The sequence below is a fragment of the Erinaceus europaeus genome, chromosome 23 (assembly GCF_950295315.1).
Source record: "Erinaceus europaeus chromosome 23, mEriEur2.1, whole genome shotgun sequence".
NCBI classification, from domain to species: domain Eukaryota; kingdom Metazoa; phylum Chordata; class Mammalia; order Eulipotyphla; family Erinaceidae; genus Erinaceus; species Erinaceus europaeus.
This window is the reverse complement of record NC_080184.1, coordinates 2,658,609-2,682,984: the sequence shown is the minus strand read 5'-3', so window position 1 is coordinate 2,682,984 and position 24,376 is coordinate 2,658,609. Positions and strand designations below refer to the sequence as shown.

The 24,376-nt window shown below is 47.7% G+C and overlaps 2 protein-coding genes across 5 annotated transcripts in view; one reads left to right on the top strand and one right to left on the bottom strand.

Moving 5' to 3' along the window:
• The first annotated feature begins 70 nt into the window (after positions 1–70).
• LOC103115223 (zinc finger protein 260-like) lies at positions 71–10,976 on the top strand. Of its 4 annotated transcripts, none has more exons than XM_060181582.1 (4): positions 72–350; positions 5,444–5,570; positions 7,298–7,390; positions 7,811–10,976. In XM_060181582.1, the coding sequence occupies exons 1-4, from the start codon at positions 336–338 to the stop codon at positions 9,682–9,684; spliced, it is 2,109 nt and encodes a 702-aa protein (XP_060037565.1). In that variant the 5' UTR covers positions 72–335; the 3' UTR covers positions 9,685–10,976. The 4 variants fall into 4 exon arrangements, with proteins under 4 accessions (XP_060037566.1, XP_060037565.1, XP_016044427.1 ...); XM_016188941.2 differs by having other exon boundaries at positions 73–535; XM_060181583.1 differs by lacking the exon at positions 7,298–7,390 and having other exon boundaries at positions 71–535.
• An 8,436-nt stretch (positions 10,977–19,412) lies between these two features.
• The window catches only part of ADGRE1 (adhesion G protein-coupled receptor E1), a 33,032-nt gene continuing 28,068 nt past the window's right edge, over positions 19,413–24,376 (bottom strand). Inside the window, exons 13-15 of the mRNA XM_060182242.1 lie at positions 23,585–23,765; positions 21,212–21,313; positions 19,413–19,608 (exon numbers count right to left, since the gene is read on the bottom strand). Coding sequence (XP_060038225.1) covers positions 19,498–19,608; positions 21,212–21,313; positions 23,585–23,765 — 394 coding nt within the window. The 3' untranslated portion in view covers positions 19,413–19,497. The remainder of the gene's footprint in view (positions 19,609–21,211; positions 21,314–23,584; positions 23,766–24,376) is intronic.

The window sequence follows — 24,376 nt, the reverse complement described above, 5'->3', positions numbered from 1 at the left end:
CAGAATACATTGTCTACAATATAGTAGTGGTGTGTATATATTGTGGTACGTCCATTCAAACATTCCTTCCAGCAGGGACTCTGAGGCTCTTCTCAAAGTGTAACCCAAATCTCTCCTCCCTCTGCTCTTTTTCCAGCTCATCGTAAGTGGAGAACTCTGAACAGGAGAACTCAGGAACTGGAACAAGGCCCCTGTCCCAGCCTTCCTTACTGTGTGCTCCACTGGCCTGCCTGCTTCTCTCTCTCTCTCTCTCCCCCTCTCTCCTTCTCCCTCTGTCACTCTCTTCCTCTCCCTCTCCCTGCAGTGCTCTCACTGCAGCTCTGCGAGGAAAGACAATGAGTCAACCTCTGGTAAGCTACTTACTCTCAAAGTTCTATTCCGATTATCCTCCGCCAAACTTTATAAGCCCTACAATGAAAGTCGACAGGTTTCTGGGAACATGTAATAGGGAAGTTCGCTTTGGGGCTGTACGAATACACCAAGGTGCAGGTTTCAGGTGGATCCCCGCGGGGCCTATGACATGAGTTTGCCTGAGGTGAGTGTCCATTGGTCTCTGATTGGTCCAGTGCTCTGGGGTTTGAGACAATGCAATTCCTTGATTTTTAAGGTTCTAATTTTCTTTTTCTCTTCTCTTCTCTTCTCTTCTTTTCTTTTCTCTGCCTCCAGGGTTATTGCTGGGCTTGGTGCCTGCACCATGAATCCACTGCTCCTGGAGGCCATTCCCCCCCTTTGTTGCCCTTGTTGTTGTAGCCCTGTTGTGGTTATTATTGTTGTTGATGTTGTTTGTTGTTGGATAGGATAGAGAGAAATTGAGAGAGGAGAGGAAGACAGAGGGGGTGGCGCAGGTGGCACAAAGTGCAAGGACGGTTCGAGCCCCCGGCTCCCCACCTGCAGGGGAGTAGCTTCACAGGCACTGAAGCAGGTCTGCAGGTGTCTGTCTTTCTCTCCCCATCTCTTCCCCTCCTCTCTCCATTTCTCTCTGTCCTATCCAACAACTACAACAATAAAACAAGGGCAATAAAAGGAAATAAATAAATAAATGTTAAAAAAAAAAGGGAAAGATAGGAGGAGAAAGAGAAAGAATCAGACATCTCTCTGGTACATGTGCTGCCGGTGATTAAATTCAGGACCTCATGCTTGAGAGTCCAATGCTTTATCCACTGTGCCACCTCCCACACCATGACCTTTTTTCTGAGCAGGTATCCCATAACTAATCAGCATGGGGGAAATATTACTCAGTCTAAGTAAATAATAAATTCAGCTTAGGGAAGACCTTGAGAATATACACTAAGAAGAATGGAATAAGCTGGGAGTCAGGTGGTAGCGCAGCGGGTTAAGCGCATGTGGCGCAAAGCTCAAGAACCAGCAGAAGGATCCCGGTTTGAGCTCCCGGCTCCCCACCTGCAGGGGAGTCGCTTGACAGGTGGTGAAGCAGGTCTGCAGGTGTCTTTCTTTCGCTCCCCCTCTCTGTCTTCCCCTCCTCTCTCCATTTCTCTCCTATCCAACAATGACAACAACAACAACAATAACTATAACAATAAAGAACAAGGGCAACAAAAGGGAATAAATAAATAAATATTTAAAAAAAGGAATGGGATAAGCTGTTGGTATGCATGAGACCCTTTCTGTTTCATTTGGTTTAAATCCCCCCTGCTTAACACTATTCTATTTACATAACCACTTCATTCTATTTATATAACCGCTGTTAACAAGTACCTCCCTCCAGGGCATTGGTTCAATCCCCACTGTTTCATGATATGTTTTTGCTCCACCCCCCCTCCTTGTCACACTCTGATTGTCACCAGTCACTTTTCTCTCCACCCTCTCTATGTCACACCCTGTTTCCACCCTACTTGGCAAGTATATATAAAGACAGCATTGTGAGTTTTAGAGTACTTTACCTTTAGTTTAGCTCAGCTCGGCTTAGATTGTGCTGCGTCCTGCATGAATAAAGAGATACTGCCTACAGCTCAACTATGAGTCCCTGGTCGTCTGTTACCTGCCCGTGAAGCCAGCCCGGAGAAAACAACCTAACCCGTCGAAAACGACATATGGCACAACAACGTGGGACCAGACCTGCGCAACTCCCAGATAAGTGAAGACTTTGCCTACCTATGCACTATGGTCTTCTCTTCTACTTACGAAGAGGTTTGCCAAAGCCTCTACTGTTTCATTATGAGACAGTTTCTCTGTCTCTGGAACATTTTACTCTGGGCCACACTTCGGTTCCCTCACCGGGAACTTTGGTTTCTTATGACCGGGATCATAGAGCTTGGGAGATGCACGGAGATTTCTCCTTGGACTTTCTGGATTCCCTCTCCCATGTTTTCTGAGGAAAAGGACTACATTTTGCTCCGGGCCACAGTTTGGTTCTTTATGACTGTGATCGTAGACCTTGGGATATGCATGGGGATTTCCCCTGGGACTTTCTGGACTTCTTCTCGAATGTTTCCCGTGGAGAAGGACTACTCTAATTTGAAGAGCATTCTCGAGTACCCTGGCAGTTCCCAAGTATGGAGACATGTGGTTAGTTCTACTCTCCTGATTGGATTCTTTCTTCGATGGAAAGACACTTTTAAAAATGGGTGCCTGAAGCAATCCAGCAGGAACAGTCCGAAGCACCCTAAATGGAATTTCGAGGAGCTTTTTGAACTAGGACGCCCTCCGGGGATTCTTAATCCTACATGGTGAGATCTTGATAATCTGGTTCAAGTTGCGTTTCATAAGAGAATGATTTGAATGACTGAATTTTTGTTTGACATTGACTTAAAAAAAAATGCTGGACGCAGCCATGATTTCTAGAGACATCCAGAAACAATTCAAAAATTGTTTTTTCCCTCCTTTGATTTCTCTTTTACATCTTGACATGATTCTGAAACGTTTAATCCTGAAAACTGTATGAGTTATGGGTGGGGCAGATAGTGCAATGATTATGTTAATTATTCTCATGCCTGAGGCTTTTAACCGTGGTTCTTCTGTTTACCTTTCCACATTTTATTGAGTTTAAAGTGTTTTAACAACCTTGAAATGATACTAGAAAGGACTTCCAATTATAATGGAGTTATCAATGATAGTAAACTTCTAATCTGCTACAAGTTTTGTTTGACAAGTAAGTGAATTTCAGCTGTCAAGTCTTCACATGAAAAAGCATCTACTCAAATGGAATTCCCGGAAATCCATTTGGACCCCTGTTCTCTGACATCGCCCCCGGAAACCAATAATGTGACCTGGCACGACCTGAAGAAACAGATTCACAGACTCGAAAGCTCACTCTCTACAGAAAAGCAGAATTCTGGTGGCCAACATTCCCCATCGAGACAGACGTGCAGCGTTTCATCCTCCGGCATTTTCTTCTGTGGTCAGCTACTTTGGACTGACACCTCCATCGGACTTACTGGTACACACAGCTGTGTTTCTCAAAGACTAACTTCAGCCAATTGCCTTGAGACTTTATAGACCATGTCCCCTCGCCTGCAGGCTCTGTCCCAGAGGCAGAAAACTCCCCCTCCTTATTAGGTTATTCCCACAGAGGCATGAAGCGCCCCAAGAGGCAAGAGATGCTCACAGAGGCAGGAAACGCCCTTTGAGGCAAGAGATGCCCCCAGAGGCATGAAGCGTTCCCAGAGGCAAGAAATGCCCTTTCGCCTGCTAGGCCTTGCCCTTTGAGGCAAGAAAAGCTCCACTTGGCATCACACTGGTTATTGCTGTTCGCCTATTTTGTTTTCCATGTCTTATGCCAGTTATTTTGAAAACGCCTGTACGATATACGTTTCTGTTCACCCCACAATGGCCATTAGTTAAAAAGAAAGGGGGAATTGTTGGTATGCATGAGACCCTTTCTGTTTCATTTGGTTTAAATCCCCCCTGCTTAACACTATTCTATTTACATAACCACTTCATTCTATTTATATAACCGCTGTTAACAAGTACCTCCCTCCAGGGCATTGGTTCAATCCCCACTGTTTCATGATATGTTTTTGCTCCACCCCCCCTCCTTGTCACACTCTGATTGTCACCAGTCACTTTTCTCTCCACCCTCTCTATGTCACACCCTGTTTCCACCCTACTTGGCAAGTATATATAAAGACAGCATTGTGAGTTTTAGAGTACTTTACCTTTAGTTTAGCTCAGCTCGGCTTAGATTGTGCTGCGTCCTGCATGAATAAAGAGATACTGCCTACAGCTCAACTATGAGTCCCTGGTCGTCTGTTACCTGCCCGTGAAGCCAGCCCGGAGAAAACAACCTAACCCGTCGAAAACGACAATAAGCCAGTGCAGTATTAATCCAATATAAAGAAATAGCAATTAGGGGGTCAGGCGGTATCGAAGCAGGTTAATTGCAGGTGGCGCAAAGCGCAAGGACCAGTGCAAGGATACTGGTTCGAGCCCCTGGCTCCCCACCTGCAGGGAGGTCGCTTCACAGGCGGTGAAGCAGGTCTGCACGTGTCTGTCTTTCTCTTCCTCTTTTAATTTCCAACAACAGTGACAATAACAACAGCAACAATGATAAAACAACAAAGGCAACAAAAGGAAAAACAATAGCCTCCAGGAGCAGTGGATTCATGGCACAGGCACCAAGCCCAGCAATAACCCTGGAGGCAAAAGAAAAAAGAAAATAAATAGCAATAGAAGTATTAGCTTTTCTTCTTCTTCCTTTTTTTTTTTTTTTTGATTTAATAAAGATCAACAAGACCATAGGATAAGAGGGGTTCCACAGTCTCCCACCACTAGAGTTCCATGTCCTGTCTCCTCCATTGGAAGCTTCCCTATTTATCCCTCTGACCCAGGATCATTTTGGGGGGCAGAAGGTGGGAGGTCTGGCTTCTGGAATTGCTTCTCCACTTCTTCTTCTTCTAGCGTTTGCCCTTCTTCCGTAGCCAGTTAACAGTGTCAGGTTGAGCCTGATGTAAAGTTTCGAGACCTCCTTTGAATCCGGAGAGGTAGCAGTCGTTGACTATGTGGGTCATAGTCTGTCTGGAGCCACAGGGACTTCTCCACTGGACATGGGTGTTGACAGGTGGATCCACACCCCCCAAGCCTGTCTCTCTCTTTCCCTAGTGGGGTCAGGGCTCTGGGGAGGTGGGGTTCCAGGACACATTGGTGAGGTCATCTGCCCAGGGAAGTCAGGATGGGATCATGGTAGCATCTGCAGCTTGGTGTCTGTAAAGCATTAAGATCTAAAGCAGAACAAATAGTTTAATCATCAGGAGCCTAAAGGTAAGAACAGAGCAGGTGAAATGTGGGGGTCTTCACGTTGGAAGAAACTGGGAAGTCCCTTTTCGGTTTAAGAGAATAGGATATGCTTCTCACACTCTGCTTTACAATTTAGAGCCCTAAGTGTGACCATCCGTTATACAACGTTGAGACGTGTGGGGGAAAAAATGGAATTTCCAGCTTTATTCTGTAGCCCACGGCCAACTTGAGATCCTTTCTTTGGTCTCAGGGGAATTTGTCCTTTGAGGATGTGACTATCAGCTTCACCTGGGAGGAGTGGCAGAAGCTGGATGACTCCCAGAGGGCCCTGTACAAGAGTGTAATGCTAGAAACCTACAGTCACCTGCTGCTTCTGGGTGAGTAGATAACCCCAGTCATGAGCCAAATGAAAAGTCTGCTCTCTTGGATACAGGCACACAAGTTTGTGGAATTAAATGCTCTTTCAGCATAGGGATCCGGGTCACCCAGGAAGGTGTCTTACCCACTGCTAGGGCTCACATGAGGTGGTTCCAGCCAGGAGGTAAGCTTACTGAGGCCCTATCACCAGCTCTAGGGACTGTGTGCTAAAGAAAGAGGACTCGGGGGAGTTGGGCGGTAGCGCAGCGGGTTAAACACACATGGCGCGAAGCACGAGAACCAGCATAAGGATCCTGGTTTGAGCCCCCGGCTCCCCACCTGCAGGGGAGTCGCTTCACAGGCGGTGAAGCAGGTCTGCAGGTGTCTGTCTTTCTCTCCCCCTCTCTGTCTTTCCCTCCTCTCTCCATGTCTCTCTGTCCTGTCCAACAACAACGACATCAATAATAACTATAATAATAACCACAACAATGTTAAACAAGGGAAACAAAAGGAAATAAATATTAAAAAAAAAAAAAGAAAGAGGACTCGGGGAGAATTCTGGTACAAACACTTGTTTATTGGGGGGGATGGGTTTGGGTTAATATAGAAAGTTAAACAGAGCAAATATGTCAGAATTTACATAAAGGTCAAAACAATCAGTCTCCTGATGCAGGCATTTAATTATGCAAAGGTATTTGAGAGAAGAATAGGGGTTGAACCAGTAAGCTGAGATGGAGAAGGAAGAACCAGGCTTGATGTAAATTAAGGACATCAAAGGACACCAGGAAATAAGGTTTGGGGGCTTTTCAGTGTGTGAGGGGATGTGTTCTTCCTTTGTGATCAAAAGGTGAAGTGTATGTGTGAACTTTGAGTGAAAGAACCTTAAAGCAGGCAACCATTTGGCTGACAGCAGGGGGAACTAAGTGGGAGAGGCTTGTAGGCTTTCTGTGAACTTGGGAGTCTAACAAGGGAGAGCTGAGTCTGGGAGACTTTCCCTCTTGGCTCATCTCTATGGAGAGAGGCTAACAAGCGGGGTGTCTTTCCAGACCTCCATCTAAGGATGGGGGGAGCTCCCCTAAGCTCTACCAAGCTTTCACATAGTCCCACAACCCACCATGTGACTGTCCCTGGTTTGCTACCTGTCACCTTATGGTAGTTTTCTGTTCTCTAATCTGTGGGCATGAAACCATACTGAAGTCACGAGTGACTTGACACTCTACAGTTCATGTAAAAGTTCCGCTGTGGGCAAGAGTTAGACAGTACCATGGTTCTGCAAAGAGCCTCTCATGTGTCAGGCTCCAAAGTCCCAGGTTCAATCCTCCACACCATCAGCAGCCAGAGCTGAGCTGTACTCTAGTTAAAAAAAAAAAAAAGTAGGGAGTTGGGTGGTAATGCAGTGGGTTAAGAGTGCAGGTGGCGTAAAGCTCAAGGACCCATGTGAGGATCCCTGTTCGAGCCCTTGGCTTCCCACCTGCAGGGGGGTCGCTTCCCAGGCGGTGAAGCAGGTCTGCAGGTGTCTGTTTTTCTCCCCCTCTGTCTTCCCCATCTCTCTCCATTTCTCTCTGTCCTAGCCAACGACAATGACATCAGTAACAACAACAATAATCACTACAACAATAAAACAACAAGGGCAACAAAAGGGAATAAATACATTTTTTTTTTAAAGTTAACACTGTGTCATTCTGCCAAGACTGAATTCTAGAGCGTTTGATAGATAAAAAAAGTCTTCATGGTTTCTCGTCCACAGGGAAGTGCGTTACCAAACCTGCTGTGATTATCAAGTTGGAGCAGGGAGCAGAGCCATGGATTATAAAAGAGCCTCCAGACCAGAGACTCTCAGGTCTGTCAATGAGCTTGGACAAAAGAACTGAACAGGTGTTTTTCACTGTGTTACTCATTTATTTTTGTTCTCTTCTTCTTCTTATATTTATTTTTTTATTCCCTTTTGTTGCCCTTCTTGTTTTATTGTTGTAGTTATGATTGATGTCGTTGTTGTTGGAGAGGACAGAGAGAAATGGAGAGAGGAGGGGAAGACAGAGAGGGGGAGAGAAAGACAGACACCTGCAGACCTGCTTCACCACTTGTGAAGTTTCCTTCTGCAGGTGGGGAGCTGGGGGCTCAAACCGAGTTCCTTGTGCTTAGTACTATGTGCTCCTAACTTGGTGTGCCACCGCCCTCTCTTCTTTTTCTTTGAGATAATGCCAGGTTCAATCCATATCTACTTGCCTACTCATTTGTTACTGTTAAATATTCTCTCTAGATTTTAAAGCTTTTGAAGATGAACACCAAATACGTCATCCAAGCAGGAACAATTTTATGAAGAACTTTCCTATCGTCTACAAAACCGAGCCGGAAGTGAAAACTCTTGACTACGATGACCAATGGGAAGCTTCCTGTACAATGTCTGCTGTTGCTGACCGCCTTCAGATCACCCACACAACAGAAAATCCTTGTGAAAATTTCACTGTAGTCGACAGACATCCTAACACTCACACGGTGGACGACCCTTACGAATGTACTCAGCGCGGGGATACATTCTCACTAAAGAAAGACCTCAGGAGCCATGAGAGAACTCACTCAGCAGAGAGACGCCAGGAATGTGAAACCTGTGGGGAAGCTTTCGCCCAACTGTCAGCTCTCACCAAACACAAGAAAAGCCACACAGATGAGAAAGCCCTTGAGTGTGACGTGTGCGGAAAGACCTTCAACTGGAAGTCATCTTTCATGGATCACCAGAACACCCACACCGGAGAGAAGCCCTATGAGTGTAGAAACTGCGAGAAGACCTTCTCCCTGAAGACGAGCCTCAGGAGGCATCAGAAGACTCACACAGGGGAGAAACCCTTCGAGTGTGAAGCGTGCGAGAAGTCCTTCACCCTCAAGTCATCTCTCCTGGAACACCAGAAGATGCATGCGGGAGAGAAGCCCCCTGAGTGTCACAGGTCCGAGGACTCCCCCGCCGTCTCCCGGAAGTCAGTGCCCAGCGATCATCAGAACGCTGACACAGGGGGGGTGAAAGTCTACGACTGTAAAGTGTGCGGGAAGACCTTCAACTGGAAATCCTCTCTGACGGACCACCAGAACACCCACACGGGAGAGAAGCCCTATAAGTGCAAAGACTGTGAGAAGGCCTTCTCCCTGAAGACCAGCCTCAGGAGGCATCAGAGAACTCACACTGGACTGAAGCCCTTTGAGTGTGAAGTGTGCGGGAAAGCCTTCTCTCAGAAAGCACATCTGACCGTCCACCAGAAAACCCACACGGGAGAGAAGCCCTTTGAGTGTGATGTGTGCGGGAAGGCCTTCTACCAGAAGCTGTCGCTCATTGATCACCAGAGCGCCCACACGGGCGTGAAGCCCTACGAGTGCACTGCCTGTGGGAAGGCCTTCACCCGCAAGTCCACGCTGACGGAACATCAGAAGACACACACGGGTGAGAAACTCTACCAGTGTCGGACCTGCGGGAAAGCTTTTGCCTCCAAGGTGTACCTGAGCTTGCATCAGAAGACCCACTCGGGAGTGAAACCGCCTCAAGAAGGGAAAGCCTACGAGAAAGCCCTGTCTTCCAAGGGAAGCCCCAGGATGTGCCCCAAATCTTACACGAGGGTGAGACCCTACGACTGTAAGGTGTGTTGGAAAACCTTCAACTGGAAGTCATCTCTCACGGACCATCTGAACACCCACACGGGAGAGAGACCCTACAAATGTGAAGAGTGCGGGAAAGGCTTCTCCCTGAAGACGAGCCTCAAAAGCCACCAGAGGACTCACACAGGGGAGAAGCCTTTTGAATGCAAAGTGTGTGGGAAAGCCTTCTCCCAGAGAGCGCACCTGACCGTCCACCAGAAAACCCACACGGGAGAGAAACCCTTCGAGTGCGAAGTGTGCGGCAAGGCCTTCTCCCAGAAGACACACCTGACTGTCCACCAGATTATCCACACGGGAGTGAAGCCCTTCGAGTGTAAAGTGTGTGGGAAGGCCTTCACCCGGAAGTCGACCCTCCTCGAGCATGAGAACATCCATGCGCGTGAGAAGGCCCACGAATGCCAGGTGTGTAAGAAAACCTTCCCCTTCAAGGTAAACCTCAGAAAGCATGAGAGAACTCACACTGAAGTGGACCTCCCCGGTTCGGGGAGATAGTGGTCACGCAGAGGAACTCATGCCTGAGGTACCACCAGTGCAGACACCATGTCCCAGAGCTGAGCAGTGCTGTGGTTTAAAAAAAAAGAAAGGAAAGAAAAAAAAAAAACTATATAAATGCAAAACACTTGGGAAAGCTGTCACCCCGAAGTCAACTCTCACCCATCACCAGGAAATCCACACAGGCGGGAAACCATTTGAATGGAAATGGATTGGGGACAGGGTGCCCTGTTAAGCACACATTGTACTAAGTGCAAGGACCCGCACAAGGATCCTGGTTCGAGCTCCCGGCTCCCTGCCTGCAGGGAGGACGCTTCACAAGTGGTGAAGCAGGTGTGCAGATGTCTCTCTCTCTCTCTCTCCCCTTCTCTGTCTCTCCCTCCTCTCTTAGTTTCTCTCTGTCCTATCCACAAAATGGAAAAAATGGCCACAGGAGTGGATTTGTAGTGCCGGCACTGAGCCCCAGGAATAACCCTGGAGGCAAACAAAACCAAGCAAAACAAAAAATGAGAAAGCTTTCTCCCTTCAGGCAAGCCTCAGTCAGAAAGCATCAAAGAACTCGCTGAGGAGAGAAAGCCTTTATAGAATGTGAATCTTTTTGGGTGAGCCTCTCAGGAAGCATATTTCACCGAACATCAGAACACCCACCTGAGAGCTAAGCCCTATGACTGTAAGGCATGTGTTAAGGACCTGGGTTCGAGCCTGTGGTCCCCAGTTGCTGTGGCAAAGTTTTGCGAGTGATGAAGCAGTGCTGCAGGTCTCTCTCATCTACCCCCTTCCCTCTCAATTTCTGGCTGTCTCTATTCAATAAATAAAGATAATTACAAAACAGCCATCCAAAAAGATCTGTGTACACATATGTTCTTGGCAGCACAATTTGTAATAGCCAAAACCTGGAAGCAACCCAGGTGTCCAACAACAGATGAGTGGCTGAGCAAGTTGTGGTATATATACACAATGGAATACTACTCAGCTGTAAAAAATGGTGACTTCACCGTTTTCAGCCGATCTTGGATGGACCTTGAAAAACTCATGTTGAGTGAAATAAGTCAGAAACAGAAGGATGAATACGGGATGATCTCACTCTCAGGCCGAAGTTGAAAAACAAGATTAGAAAACACAAGTCGAACCTGAAATGGAATTGGAGTATTACACCAAAGTAAAAGACTCTGGGGTGGGTGGGTGGGTGGGGAGAAAAAAAAAAAAGTAGGAAAAAAAAAAAAATAAAGATAATTAAAAAATTTGAAAAAAAGTTCTAAGAATGGAAGGCATCCAGAGATCAGCTTTCATTCTATATCAGAGAACTCACTGGAAAAAAAAAAAAGAACAAAAGCCTTATATATATACAAGGCATATGTGAGAACTTGCTCCCAGAAAGTCAGCTGTCATTCAGAAAAAGCCAGCCCACAGAAGAGAAAACCCCACTGATGTAAAAAAGAAAAAAAAATGTGAGAAAGCTTTCTCCCTTAAGGGACATATCTGCGAACTTATGCCGGCACTAAATGCAAATGGGGGAATTCCACTGTCAGGCCAGTGCCCGTGTCAGAGTTAATAAGCAGTGTTCCAAGACGACTTTGATCCACAAGTAGTACCTCAGAGAAACTCACTCAGGAGGAAAACTGTACGGGCTTTTGAAGAATGCGGGCACAGCTTTCTTTCAGAAATCAACAAACCTCACTGACTTCTCAGAGAAGGCTTACTGGAAAGTGAGTATAAATATAAATCTGGAGAAACCACAAGCCCCAGTCTCTGTCCGGTTGTCTGTAGAGGAGAAGGACCCCTGTAACTGTGATGAATGGTGGGCAAAACTTGGGCCAAACCCCATCAGGCCTGTCAGAAATTGATACAGACAGATAAGGAAATTGATGAGTGCAATGGACTTGAGAAAACTCTCCTAAAGAAAAAAAAAAAAAAAAGAAAAGAGAAACTCTCTCCTGGAACTCAGTTGCACCTTACCTCACATGAGAACCAGTACTTCGAACAAAAGGAGTAGACAGTTGGCAAAGTCAGCCAGCCCTCAACAGGCTTCCGGGAATCCGAGAGAGACCTTAGTCATACCGAGCATGAATGAAGGATTATCTTTCTTGGTTCCAGAAGTCACATGTCACTAAAGTTTGAAATACACACACACACACACACACCCCTACACCTTATGACTGGAGAGAGAGAGAGAGAGAGAGAAAAGGAAAGCTTTCTCCCAGAGTTCATAGCTCCACACCAGAGAGCTTACAGTAGTCCCATCTTGTGTGGGACATACTGTTTTCTTTCCTTCCCTTCCCTTCCCCTTCCTCTTCCTTCCTTTTTCTTTCTTCCTTTCTCCCTTTTTTCCTTTCTCCCTTTCTCTCTCTCTTTCTGTTTTCAGTTAGAAATTAGCCGTCATTATGCAGTGTCTCTTTGTATGTGTTTCTTCCTGTAACGTAACTCTGTCCAGAACCCCAAAAAGGTGAGCACTGTTCCGTGCCTGATCACATATAGGAGTAATCTCCCAGCCTTTCCCTCACCCTTTCTTTTTTTTTTTTTTTTTTGGTGCCATGTTTTTTTTTTTTTTTTTTTCTTTAAACAGGCATGGAAGTCACGTCACCTCGTTAAGTGTTAGGCTATGTAGTCTCTAGTGTGATGTGTATGATGTGAGTAAAGGTAGCAGTGTTGGGGGGGATCTTGTTTAAAAATAGTTCAGGGCTGGGGGCTGGGTGGTAGCGCAGTGGATTAAGTGCACGTGGCACGAAGTGCAAGGACCGGCGTAAGGATCCCAGTTCGAGCCCCGGCTCCCCACCTGCAGGGGAGTCGCTTCACAGGTGGTGAAGCAGGTCTGCAGGTGTCTGTCTTTCTCTCCCCCTCTCTGTCTTCCCCTCCTCTCTCCATTTCTCTCTGTCCTACCCATCAATGATGACAACAGCTATAACAACAATAAAAACTACAACCACAACAAGAGCAACAAAAATGGGAAAAATAGCCTCCAGGAACAGTGGATTCGTTGTGCAGGCACCGAACCTCAGTGATAACCCTGGTGGCAAAAAAAAAAAAAAAAAAAAAAAAGTTCAGGTTGGTGGCACACCTGGCTAAGTGTTCACACATGACAGTATGCAAGGACCCGGGTTCAAGCCCCTGGTCCCCATCTGTGGGGGTGGGGAAAGCTTCATGAGTGGTGAAGCAGAGTTGCAGGTATCTCTCTATCTCCCTCTCCCCTCTCAAGTTTCTCTGTCTCTATCCAATATTATTATTATTTTAAAGATTTTGTTTATTCATGAGAAAGGAGGAAAGAGAGAGAGAGAGAAAGAACCAGACATCACTCTGGTCCATGTGCTGCCGGGTGTTGAACTCAGGACCTCATGCCTGGGAGTCCAAGGCTTTATCCACTGCGCCACCTCCAGGATCACACTCTCTACCCAATAGGATAAGTAAATATTATAAAACGGTAAAAGTAGTTTAAAAGGTGCCGACAGAGAGCTCACTTAACATCCTGTGTCACTTTGCCACAAGTGGTTTGACCTGTGGTTCAAGCCTGGCGCCCCCACCACCTCACCCGTGACGGAAGCTCTGGCGCTGTGGTCTCAGAATACTTGTCTGTAGGGGTCATCTTACAATCAGGAGGGAAAGGGGGGGAAAAAGCAAGAGAAAGATACCTGCAGCCCTGTTTCAGCACTCGCAAATCTTTTCCCCCTGCAACTGGGGACCGGGGGCTCGAACCCGAGTCCTTGCACACTGTAACGTGTGTTCAACCATGTACAATACCACCGGCCCTTTATTTACTTATTTACTTATTTATTTTTCTCCCAGAGTCCAGCTCAGCTCTGGCTGGTGGGGGGGGGAGAGGATTGAACCTGGGACTTTGCATCCTCAGGCCTGACAATCTTCTCTGCTTAACCATGATGCTGTCTGTGAATTTTCACAGCTGAATTGTCTTTTCCGTGTCCTGTACCTCCCCTTGCGCTCTATGGTGTATGAACCCATGCAATGGCTTTAAATGTTTGCTGGAAAGTCCACAGTTAGTTGTCTGTGTCGTGTCTGCTAAAGGCTCTCTCCCTCTCCCCTGCCGCTCTTGTAAATTAACCAAATCTGCATTTCTGCTTTTTTTTTTTTTTTTGAAGTAGAAATCCCGGAAGGAGATTGTTAAGTCTGAATAGGAAGATTTTTTTTTCCTTTGTAGGTCTCTCTGTGGTTGTGTCCAGGAGTGGGAAGTTGGGGGGGGGAGACAGGGAGACATCCACCTGCTGGAGAGCCCCTCCCTCCATCCCTTTTCATGGGATATTAAAGAAAAAAGACGTTGTTCCCTTTGGGACAAGCATGGATGGAAGAGCAGAAGACTTGTGCTTAATAAGTTAAGTCAGGAGGCGAAGAAAGAACTGACCGCAGGTTTTTTTGCTTCTTTGTGGAATGTAGTGACTTGAAACCCATGAATTTAGATGAAAAATAAACGTAGTCGTCAACGTGTCTCTTGAGAGTCTGTGAGAACTGTGGTGGTTTTTATTGACTGGGTGTGTACACAAAGCTTCAGTAATCGGTGAGACCTGGAACCAAACCCCAGCAACCTTAAAAACTTGTTAAAACCATTATTTATTTATTTAATATACATCTCTATATTTAAATATTTGTTCCCTTTTGTTGCCCTTGTTTTATTGTTGTAGTTATTGATGTGGTCATTATTGGATAGGACAGAGAGAAACAGAGGAGGGAAGACAGAGAGGGGAGAGAAAGACAGACACCTGCAGACCTGCTTCACCGCCTGGGAAGCGACTCCCCTGCAGGTGGGGAGCCGGGGGCTCGAACTGGGATCCTTATGCTCTCCGGTCCTTGCACTTTGTGCCACTTCTGCACTTAACCCACTGTGCTACCACCGGACTCCCCCCCTTTTTTTTTATGAGATGAAGTAGGACCAGGATACAACGTGTAAAGACCCGGGTTCAAGCTCCTGGTCCCCACCTGCAATGGGGGAAACTTCGCAAGTGGGGAATTGGGGCTACAGGTCTCTTTCTCCCCTTTCTCTCAATTTCCTCCGTCTATCCAATAGTAAATAAAAATAAAGAAAAAAGGGAGTTGGGCGGTAGCGTAGCGTGTTAAGCACATGTGGTGCTGAAGCACAAGGACTGGCTTGAGGATCCCGGTTCGAGCCCCCAGCTCCCCACCTGCAGGGGAGTCGCTTCACAGGCGGTGAAGCAGGTCTGCAGGTGTCTGTCTTTCTCTCCCCCTCTCTGTCTTCCCCTCCTCTCTCCATTTCTCTCTGTCCTATCCAACAACAATAACTACAACAAAAAACAAGGACAACAAAAGGGAAATTAAATATAAAAAAAAAAGTCAGGTATGTTCAAACAGATAGTCTCTCAAAGATTTTTATTTTATTATTTTTTTATTCATGAGAAAGATAGGAAGAGAGAAAGCACCAGACATCACTCTGGTCCATGTGCTGCTGGGGATTGAACTCGGGACCGTCATACTTGAGAGTTCAATGCCTTATCCACTGCACCACCTTCCGGGTCACCTTCCTACGTGCTCTCAAACTGCAGCAAACACCAATATATTGAGGAAACGGAGGTTTTAGCTTTCACAAGGGTCTTCTAGCATTTGCCCTTCTTCCGTAGCCAGTCAACAGCGTCAGGTTGAGCCTGATGTAAAGTTTCGAGACCTCCTTTGAATCATAGTCTGATGTTAATTAGCTCTGAGTTCTTTGCTCAAATCACCTAACAGCCGAAGGCCAAAACCTCTTTTTTTTTTTTTTCCCCTCCAGGGTTATTGCTGGGGCTTGGTGCCTGCACCAGGAATCTACTGCTCCTGGAGGCTATTTTTCCCATTTTGTTGTCCTTGTTAGTATTCTTTTCATTGCTGCTGCTGTTGTTGGATAGGACAGAGAAATGGAGAGAGGAAGGGAAGACAGGGGGGGGAGAGAGACAGACACCTGCAGACCTGCTTCACCGCCTGGGATCCTTACGCGTCAAGCTATGGGCACTTAACCCAGTGAACCACTGCCTGACCCCTGGTTCCTTATTCTTTATCCCTCTGGGAGTGTGGCCCCGGGTGCAGAAGGTGTGAGGTCTGGCTTCTGGAATTGCATCTCACTGAGTGCACATGTTATAGTGTGCTAGGACCCGGGTTTGAGCCTCTGGTCTCCACCTGCAGGGGGAAAGCTTTGCAAGTGGTGAAGCAGGGCTGCTGGTGTCTCTGTCTCCCTCCCCATCTCCTTCCCTCTTGAGTTCTGGCTGTCTCTATCCAATCAATAAAGATAATACAAATAAATAAATAGAACAACTAAAAAGGACAGAAAAAGCAAGAAACAATCGTGCTGTCTCACAGGTGAACAGGTCCAGATTTCCAGCTTCCACACCCGGGAGAAATGACATTTCAGACTAAGCATCTCTGTCTGTGGCTACAGTTCCAGGAGCTGGGTCACAGCTCTTGCCAGTAATTTTGCATTTCTTTATTTTATTTTATTTATTTATTCCCTTTTGTTGCCCTTGTTGTTTTATTGTTGTAGTTGTTGTTGGCTAGGACAGAGAGAAATGGAGAGAGGAGGGGAAGACAGAAAGGGGGAGAGAAAGACAGACACCTGCAGACCTGCTTCACCGCCTGTGAAGCGACTCCCCTGCAGGTGGGGAGCCGGGGCTTGAACCGGGATCCTTACGTCCGTCCTTGTGCTTTGTGCCACCTGCGCTTAACCCGCTGCGCTACAGCCCGACTCCAGGTAATTTTGCATTTCTAAGAACCATGGGAGCAGACAGGCTCTGCTGACCCAGCCCTGACCCCACTTTAAAATGCAAAAAGGGGGAGTCGGGCGGTAGCACAGCGGGTTAAGCGCAGGTGGCGCAAAGCACAAGGACCGGCATAAGGATCCCGGTTCAAACCCCGGCTCCCCACCTACAGGGGAGTCGCTTCACAGGCGGTGAAGCAGGTCTGCAGGTGTCTATCTTTTTCTCCCCCTCTCTGTCTTCCCCTCCTCTCTCCATTTCTCTCTGTCCTAGCCAACAACGACTACAACAATAAAACAACAAGGGCAACAAAAGGGAATAAATAAATTAAATAAAATATAAAAAAAATAAAATGCAAAAAGGAACCTCCAGGGGGCTGGGGGGACAGCATAATGATTCTGCAAAATGCCTTCCTGCCTGAGGCTCTGAGGTCCCAGGTTCAAGCCCCTGCACCACCATCAGCCAGAGCTGAGCAGGGCTCTGGGCTCTCTCTGTAGCTCTCTCTCATTAATGTATTTAAATAAAATATTAAAAGGGAGGCAGAGAAGATGTAGGAGACAGGACCATGATTCTACAAAGAAACTCTCCTGCCTGAAGCTCTGAAGTCCCTGGTTCAAGACCCAGCACCACCATCAGCCAGAGCTGCGCAGGGCTGTGGGTAAAAGAAAGCAATGAAAAATACTCTTAGTTATTATTTTTTGTTGTTGTTTGGCTTCAGGGTTATCGCTGGGGCTCAGTGCCTGCACCACGAATCCACTGCTCCTGGAGGCCATTTTCCCCATGTTGTTGCCCTTGTTATTGATGTCATCGTTGTTGGATAGGACAGAGAGAAATGGAAAGAGGAGGGGAAGACAGAGAGGGGGAGAGAAAGACAGACACCTGCAGACCTGCTTCACCGCCTGTGAAGCGACTCCCCTGCAGGTGGGGAGCCGGGGGCTCGAACTGGGATCCTTACGCTGGTCCCTGCGCTTTGCGCCACCTGCGCTTAACCCGCTGCACTACCGCCCGACTCCCTAAAATAGTTTTGTTTATTTATTATTGGACAGAGACAGAGACAGAAATTGGGAGGGGAGAGAGACAGAGAGTAAGAGACACAGAGACATCTGCAGCCCTGCTCCACCACCTGTGAAGCTTTGTTCCTGCAGGTGGGGACCAGGGGATTCGAACTGGGATCCTTGTGCATGGTGACCTGTGCGCTCAACCAGGTGCGCCACCACCCGGTCCCAAAATTATCCCCAGATATCTCCACGCCTGTAAGCAGCCTAGACCTGCCCCCCTCAAATATGACAGCTGTAAAACCGAGAGGACCAACAGCCAACACAGAACAAACAGAGCCAAGTCATGCCTTTAACACACATCACGGTGTTTATTTTGGGAGGATTTCCATTTGGACAAGCTCAACAGAAAGTAAATGATCTTCATTCCAGATAGAAAGCAGGTTCGAAAGTGTCTTTGGAAACAACCCAAGTTGTTTCTAATGTCTATTGTCTAATGTCCAAGGTAAAAGGAGGATTGGGAAGCTCTGTGTGTTCTGTAAGCGAGGGAGTACTACGCAGCTCTGAAAAAGGGGCCCACAGTCTTGCCTTTTGCCAGAATGTGCATATGGAATTGGAGGGGGGAGGGTCAGGTCGTGTGAAGGCTGTCAGAAAAGAGGACAAAGACGGATGACCTCCCTCATAGACAGGGCGTAAAGTGAGCAAGAGAACGGGAAAAGTCAACAGAAAAGGTGGCCTTGTATGGAGATGAGTCTGGGATGATGGCATCTGTCTTCCCGGGAAATCTGGAGTCACACTTCTCAAACACACATGGTCTTGGAAATTAACAACAGGTTTCATTTCTGTTTTATTTTCACAGCCCCTGCTCAGCTCTGGCTGATGGTGGTGCTGGGGAATGAACCCGGGACCTCAGAGCCTCAGGCGGGAGAGTCTATTTGTAGAACGACTGTCCCTCTATCTGTCTATCTTTATTTTTTTCTCATGAAAGAGCATTCCCGAGAGAAAAACACAGAAAAAGAGAGAGAGAGAGAGACCAGAGTCCCGCTGAGCTCGATGGTGGTGCTGGGGATTAAACCTGGGACCTCAGAGCCTCAGGTGGGAGTGTCTGCTTGCAGAAGCATTAAGTGATCTCTCTGGCTCTTAGGCCAGAAGGAAGAAAGAAGAAGGAGATAAGACACCAGGCAGAGAAGGAGCACGAGGAGGGGAAGAAGGAAGTAGGAGAGAGAAGAAGGAGAAAAAGAAGCAGAAGAAGAAAGAAGGAGAAGAAAGGAGAAGGAAAAAGAAGGAGGAGGAGGAGAAGGAAGAGAAGGAAGAAAGAAAGAAAGAAAAAATAGAAGGAAGAAGGAGACAGGAGGAGAAGAGGAGGGAGGAGGAGGAGGAAGAGAAGAAAAGTGAAGAAAGGAGAAGGAGGAGAAGAAATGAAGAGGAGGAGGGTGACAAAGGAGGAGGCAGAGGAGAAATAAAGAAATAATAATAACAGGAACAACAAAACACAGAAACAGAGAAACGATCACTAACCAGACGTCCAGAGTCTCCCCAGGAAGAAGTCACCAGCGAGTGAGCATGGTGACAATCTCTAGAAATGTGTTATATATTAAAATATAAATATATCTGTTTTTCCAGAAAACAACACCCTGCCCCCCTTTTTTCTGTTGCCGCACATGGAAAGGATGGATTGAATCAGGAAAGGAGCAACCAAGTCAAGATCTTCAGAGGCGTTGTGGAGAGAGAGGGAGAGAGGGACAGAGGGACAGAGGGACAGAGAACAGAAACAAGCTGTGGGAGCTGAAACCAAGCCCCACACATCCTGAGTCAGAGCAGCCAAAACACGGGAAAAACAAAACAAAACAAAACATTAGATTCCTCTCATCTTAAAAAAATAGATACCCCCCCCAAACAATCAAAATGGAGATGACAGCATCCTTTTTAACAGCCGAGTAATACTCCGTTACTTATTCTACATGACTGTGGCTTCCTGAGTCGCTCACCTGGCGATGGGCACCGGGGTTGCTTCCAGGTGGTTGTGTGTGTGTGTGTGTGTGTGTGTGTGTGTGTGAAGGGGGGAGATGACTGATTTCTAGGGTGCTGAGTCACCCCTAATCTGGCATTGGGGTGGGGGGAGGTGGGTGCCCACCGAAAGGTCACTGCAAGGTCCTGTTCCAGGAGACAGTGATGATGTGGGTCTGGTACTGGGGCTCAACAGATGCTGGCTCTCCTCTCTGGATTCTTTCTGCTGGTTTGGCGGGTTCCTCCTGGTGGGGAGAGAGAGAGAGAGAGAGAGAGAGAGAGAGAGAGAGAGAGAGAGAGAGAGGAGGAAGAGGAGGGGAGTGGAGAGGAGAGGAGAGAGGGAGAGAGAGAAAGAGAGATGATAGGAGAGACAGAGGGAGAGGGCGAGGGAGAGGGAGAGAGGAAGAGGAGGGGAGAGGAGAGGAGAGAAGAGGAGAGGAGAGAAGAGAGGGAGGAGAGAAGCGAAAGAGAGAAGAGAGAGGGAGAGAGAAGAGAGATGATAGAGAGGGAGAGGAAGAGATGAGAGAGAGGAGAGAAGAGAGACAGAGAGGAGAGGGAGAGAAAGAGAAGAGAGAGAGGGAGAGAGAGAAGAGAGACAGGTGATAGGAGAGAGAGAGGGAGAGAAAGAAAAGATAGAAGCGAGAGAGGAGAGAAGAGAGACAGGAGAGAGGGAGAGAAAGAGAAGAGAAGAGAGGAGAGAGAGGGAGAGAAAGAGATGAGAGAGGAGAGACAGAGAAGAGAGAGAGGAGAGAGAGGAGAGAGAGAGAGGAGAGGAGAGAGAGGAGAGAAAGGGGAGAAAGAGAGAGAGAGAGAGAGAAAGAGAAGCAGAAAAAAAGAAATGATAACGGGTAAATCAACAAGCTCCCGGCCGGCTTAGAGAAAGGTCGCCATTTCTCTTTTTAAAAAACTTTTAAAAATTATCTTTATTTTTTGGACAGAGACAGAGAGACATTGAAAGGGGAAGAAGAGATAGAGAGGGAGAGAGACAAAGAGACACAGAGAGAGAGAGACACCTGCAGCCCTGATCCACCACGCGTGAACCCGGCAATCTCTCTCCCTGCCCCCTCCATTCCTCTCTCCCTCCCTCTCTCTCTCTCTCCGCTCTGTCTCTGTCTCTCTCTTTCCCTTTCCCTCTCTCCTTCTCTGCCTCTCCACCACCCTCCCTCTCTCTCTCTCCCTTTATCTATTTCTCTCTTTCTTCCTCTCCCCTCTCCACCTCTCCCTCCTTCTCTCTCCATCTCCATCTCTCTCTCTCAGCATCTCCCTCCTCTCTTTCTCTCTCCCTCTCCCTCTCTCTCCTCTGTTTCCCTTTCCCTCTCTCCCTCTCTCCTCCTCTCCCTCTCTCTCTCCATCTCTCTCCCAGTGTCTCTCCCCCTCTTTCCCTTTCTCTGTTTTTCTCTCTCTCTCTCCACCTCCATTCCTCCCCCCTCTTCCCCTCTCTGTCTCCATCTCTCTCTCTCTCCCCATCTCCCTCCTCTCCCTCCCTCTCTCTTTCTGTCTCTCTCTTCTCCTCTGTGTCTGTATCTCCTTCCCCTTCTATTTGCATCTTTCTCACTCCCTCACTCCCTCTCTCTCTCCCTCTCCCTGTCTCCATCTCTCGCCCCATCTCCCTCCTCTCCCTCCCTCCCTCATTCTCTCTCCCTCTGTCTCCACCTCTCCCTCCCTGTCTCCCTCCCTCTCTGTCTCCATCTCTCTTCTCATCCATCTCCCTCCTCTTTCCCTCCCTCTCTTCTCTCTCCCTCTCGGTCTCCCCCTTCTGCCCCTCTCTGCCCCTCTCTGTCTCTCTGTCTGTCTGTCTCTCCCATCCAGGGAGCTCAGGCCCGGGCGCGGGCGGGCGGCTGCTCTTACCGTCCTGGTCTGGGTCTGGGTCGTGGAGCGAGACCCCTCAGTGCTGTCCTGGCCGGCGTCTCCCCGCAGCCTGCGGACCCACCTCCTGAACTCCGTGCGTACCTGGGAAACAGGGTGCAGACCCCCAAGGGCAAAGCTCCAGCCACCTTCCCTCCACGGAGCAGCCTCTGTGGGCTGGGCGTCATTCTTTTTCTTTCCTCTTAAATGTTTTTATTTTTATTAAAAAAAATTTAAAATGTATTTATTTATTTATGCCCTTTTGTTGCCCTGGTTGCTTTATTGTTGTAGTTATTGTTGTAGTTGTTATTGTCGTCGTTGTTGGATAGGACAGAGAAATGGAGAGAGGAGGGGAAGACAGAGAGGGGAGAGAAAGACAGACACCTGCAGACCTGCTTCACCGCCTGGGAAGCGACTCCCCTGCAGGTGGGGAGCCGGGGGCTCAAACCTGGATCCTTACGCCGGTCCTTGCGCTTAACCCCTCTAAATTTTAAAGGCATCTTCATTGATACAAATCCAATTACAAAGAGAATCCAAGAAAAAAAACAAAAAACCAATGGGACTATATCAAATTAAAAGCTTCTGCACAGCAAAAGATAGTACCACCCAAAGAGAGGTTAATAACCAAAATATAGAGTTCACCTAACTCAACAACACGGAAACAAATGACCCCCATCCAAAAATGGGGAGAGAATATGAACAGAATATTCTCCATAGAAAAGATGTGAAAGGCCGACAAACACAGGAACATGGAGAAATGCAAATCAAGACAACCATGAGATACCACTTTACTCCTGTGAGAATGCCAGACATCAGAAAAGGGAACAGTGGGAGTCGGGTGGTAGCACAGCGGGTTAAGTGCGGGGGGCACAAAGCGCAAGGACCGGCATAAGGATCCCAGTTTGAGCCCCCGGCTCCCCACCTGCAGGGGAGTTGCTTCCCAGGCGGTGAAGCAGGTCTGCAGGTGTCTGTCTTTCTCTCCCCCTCTCTGTCTTCCCCTCCTCTCTCCATTTCTCTTTGTCCTATCCAACAATAATGACATCTATAATAACTACAACAGTAAAACAAGGGTAACAAAAGGGAATAAATAAATTAGATAATAATAATAAAAAATGAAGCTTTAAAAAAAAGGTAACAGCAGCAATAAATGCTGGAGAGGTTGTGGGGTCAAAGGAACCCTCCTGCACTGCTGGTGGGAATGTCAATGGGTCCAACCTCTGTGGAGAACAGTCTGGAGATCTCTCAGAAGGCTAGAAATGGACCTACCCTATGACCCTGCAATTCCCCTCCTGGGGCTAGATCCTAAGGAACCCAACACACCCATCCAAAAAGATCTGTGTACACATATGTTCTTGGCAGCACAATTTGTAATAGCCAAAACCTGGAATCAAGCCAGGTGTCCAACAACAGATGAGTGGCTGAGCAAGTTGTGGTCTAGATACACAATGGAATACTACTCAGCTGTTAAAAATGGTGACTTCACCGTTTTCAGACGATCTTGGATGGAGCTTGAAGGAATCATGTGAAGTGAGATGAGCCAGAAAGAGAAGGATGAAGATGGGATGATCTCACTCATGGACAGAAGTTGGGAAATAAGATCAGAAGGGAAAACACTAAGCAACTTTTGGCCTGGAGTTGGTGTCTTGCACCAAAGTCAAAGACTCCGGGGTGAGGTGGGGAGGGAGGGAGGGTTCAGGTCGTGGAACATGATGGCAGAGGAGGACCTAGTGGGGGTTGAATTGTTATGTGGGAAACTGGGAAATGTTAGGCATGGACAAACTATTGTATTTTACTGTTGACTGTAAACTGTTGATCCCCCAATAAAGAAGTAAAAAAAAAATCAAGAAACACATCTGAGGGAGTATCACTGTGGGAGACAGGAGGGGCAATATGAGATATTGGGGGCTCTGTATATACCCCCCAATAATGGAAGCAACTTTTTTTTTTTTTCCCTTCAGGGTTATTGCTGGAGCTCGGTGCCTGCACCATGAATCCACTGCTCCTGGAGACCATTTCTTTTGTTGCCCTTGTTGTTGTAGCCTCGTTGTGGTTATTATTGTTATTGTTGATGTCATTCGTTGTTGGATAGGACAGAGAGACATGGAGAGAGGAGGGGAAGACAGAGAGGGGGAGAGAAAGACAGACACCTGCAGACCTGCTTCACCGCCTGGGAAGCGACTCCCCTGCAGGTGGGGAGCCGGGGGGCTGGAACCGGGATCCTTCGGCCGGTCCTTGCGCTTGGCGCCACCTGCGTTTAACCCGCTGCGCTACCGCCCGACCCCCTGGAAGCAGCTTTATGACGCTTTGGCCCATACACATTTGGAGGAAGAGCTTTGAGATTATATCCCCAGAGACAAGCACAGGAGCCAAGGGTACCTGGTGATTCAGGAGACAGTGGACGATAAAGAGCACAACGCCCTGGAGGACGTTGATGATGGTGAACAGGTAGGCGAGAGCCAAGCCAATCGTCTCCCCCACTTCCTCCACCATGAAGAAGCCAACGCCCCAAGAACAGCCCAAGATGAACAGCTGGGCGATGGCCTTGAAAGTCATGACTCTGAAAAGGAAGAGGGGGGTTTCCATCAGGCTGGTGGGGACCCAAAACACATTGTGGATTTATTGTTGGCTAGAGACAGAGAGAAATGGAGAGAGGGAGAGGGAGACAGAAAGGGAGAGAGACAGAGAGACACCTGCAGCCCTGCTTCACCACTCGGGAAGCTTTCCCCCTGCGGGTGGGGACTGGGGGCTTGAACCTGGGTCCTTGTGCGCTGTGATGTGTGTGCTTAACCATTAAAGTATTCCTCTTAAAAAACAAACAAACAAACATGGATTTTTGGCTTGTTTCTCTAAGATGACCCCACCAATGTACCCCAACCCGGCCTCCTCAGAGCCCTGCCCCACTAGGGAAAGAGAGAGACAGGCTGGGAGTATGGATCCACCTGTCAACGCCCATGTTCAGCGGGGAAGCAATTCCAGAAGCCAGACCTTCCACCTTCTGCATCCCACAATGACCCTGGGTCCATCCTCCCAGAGGGATAAAGAATAGGAAAGCTATCAGGGGAGGGGATGGGATACGGAGTCCTGGTGGTGGGAACTGTGTGGAGTTGTACCCCTCTTATCCTATGGTCTTGTCAATCATCATTAACTCAATAAAGAAATAAACAATAA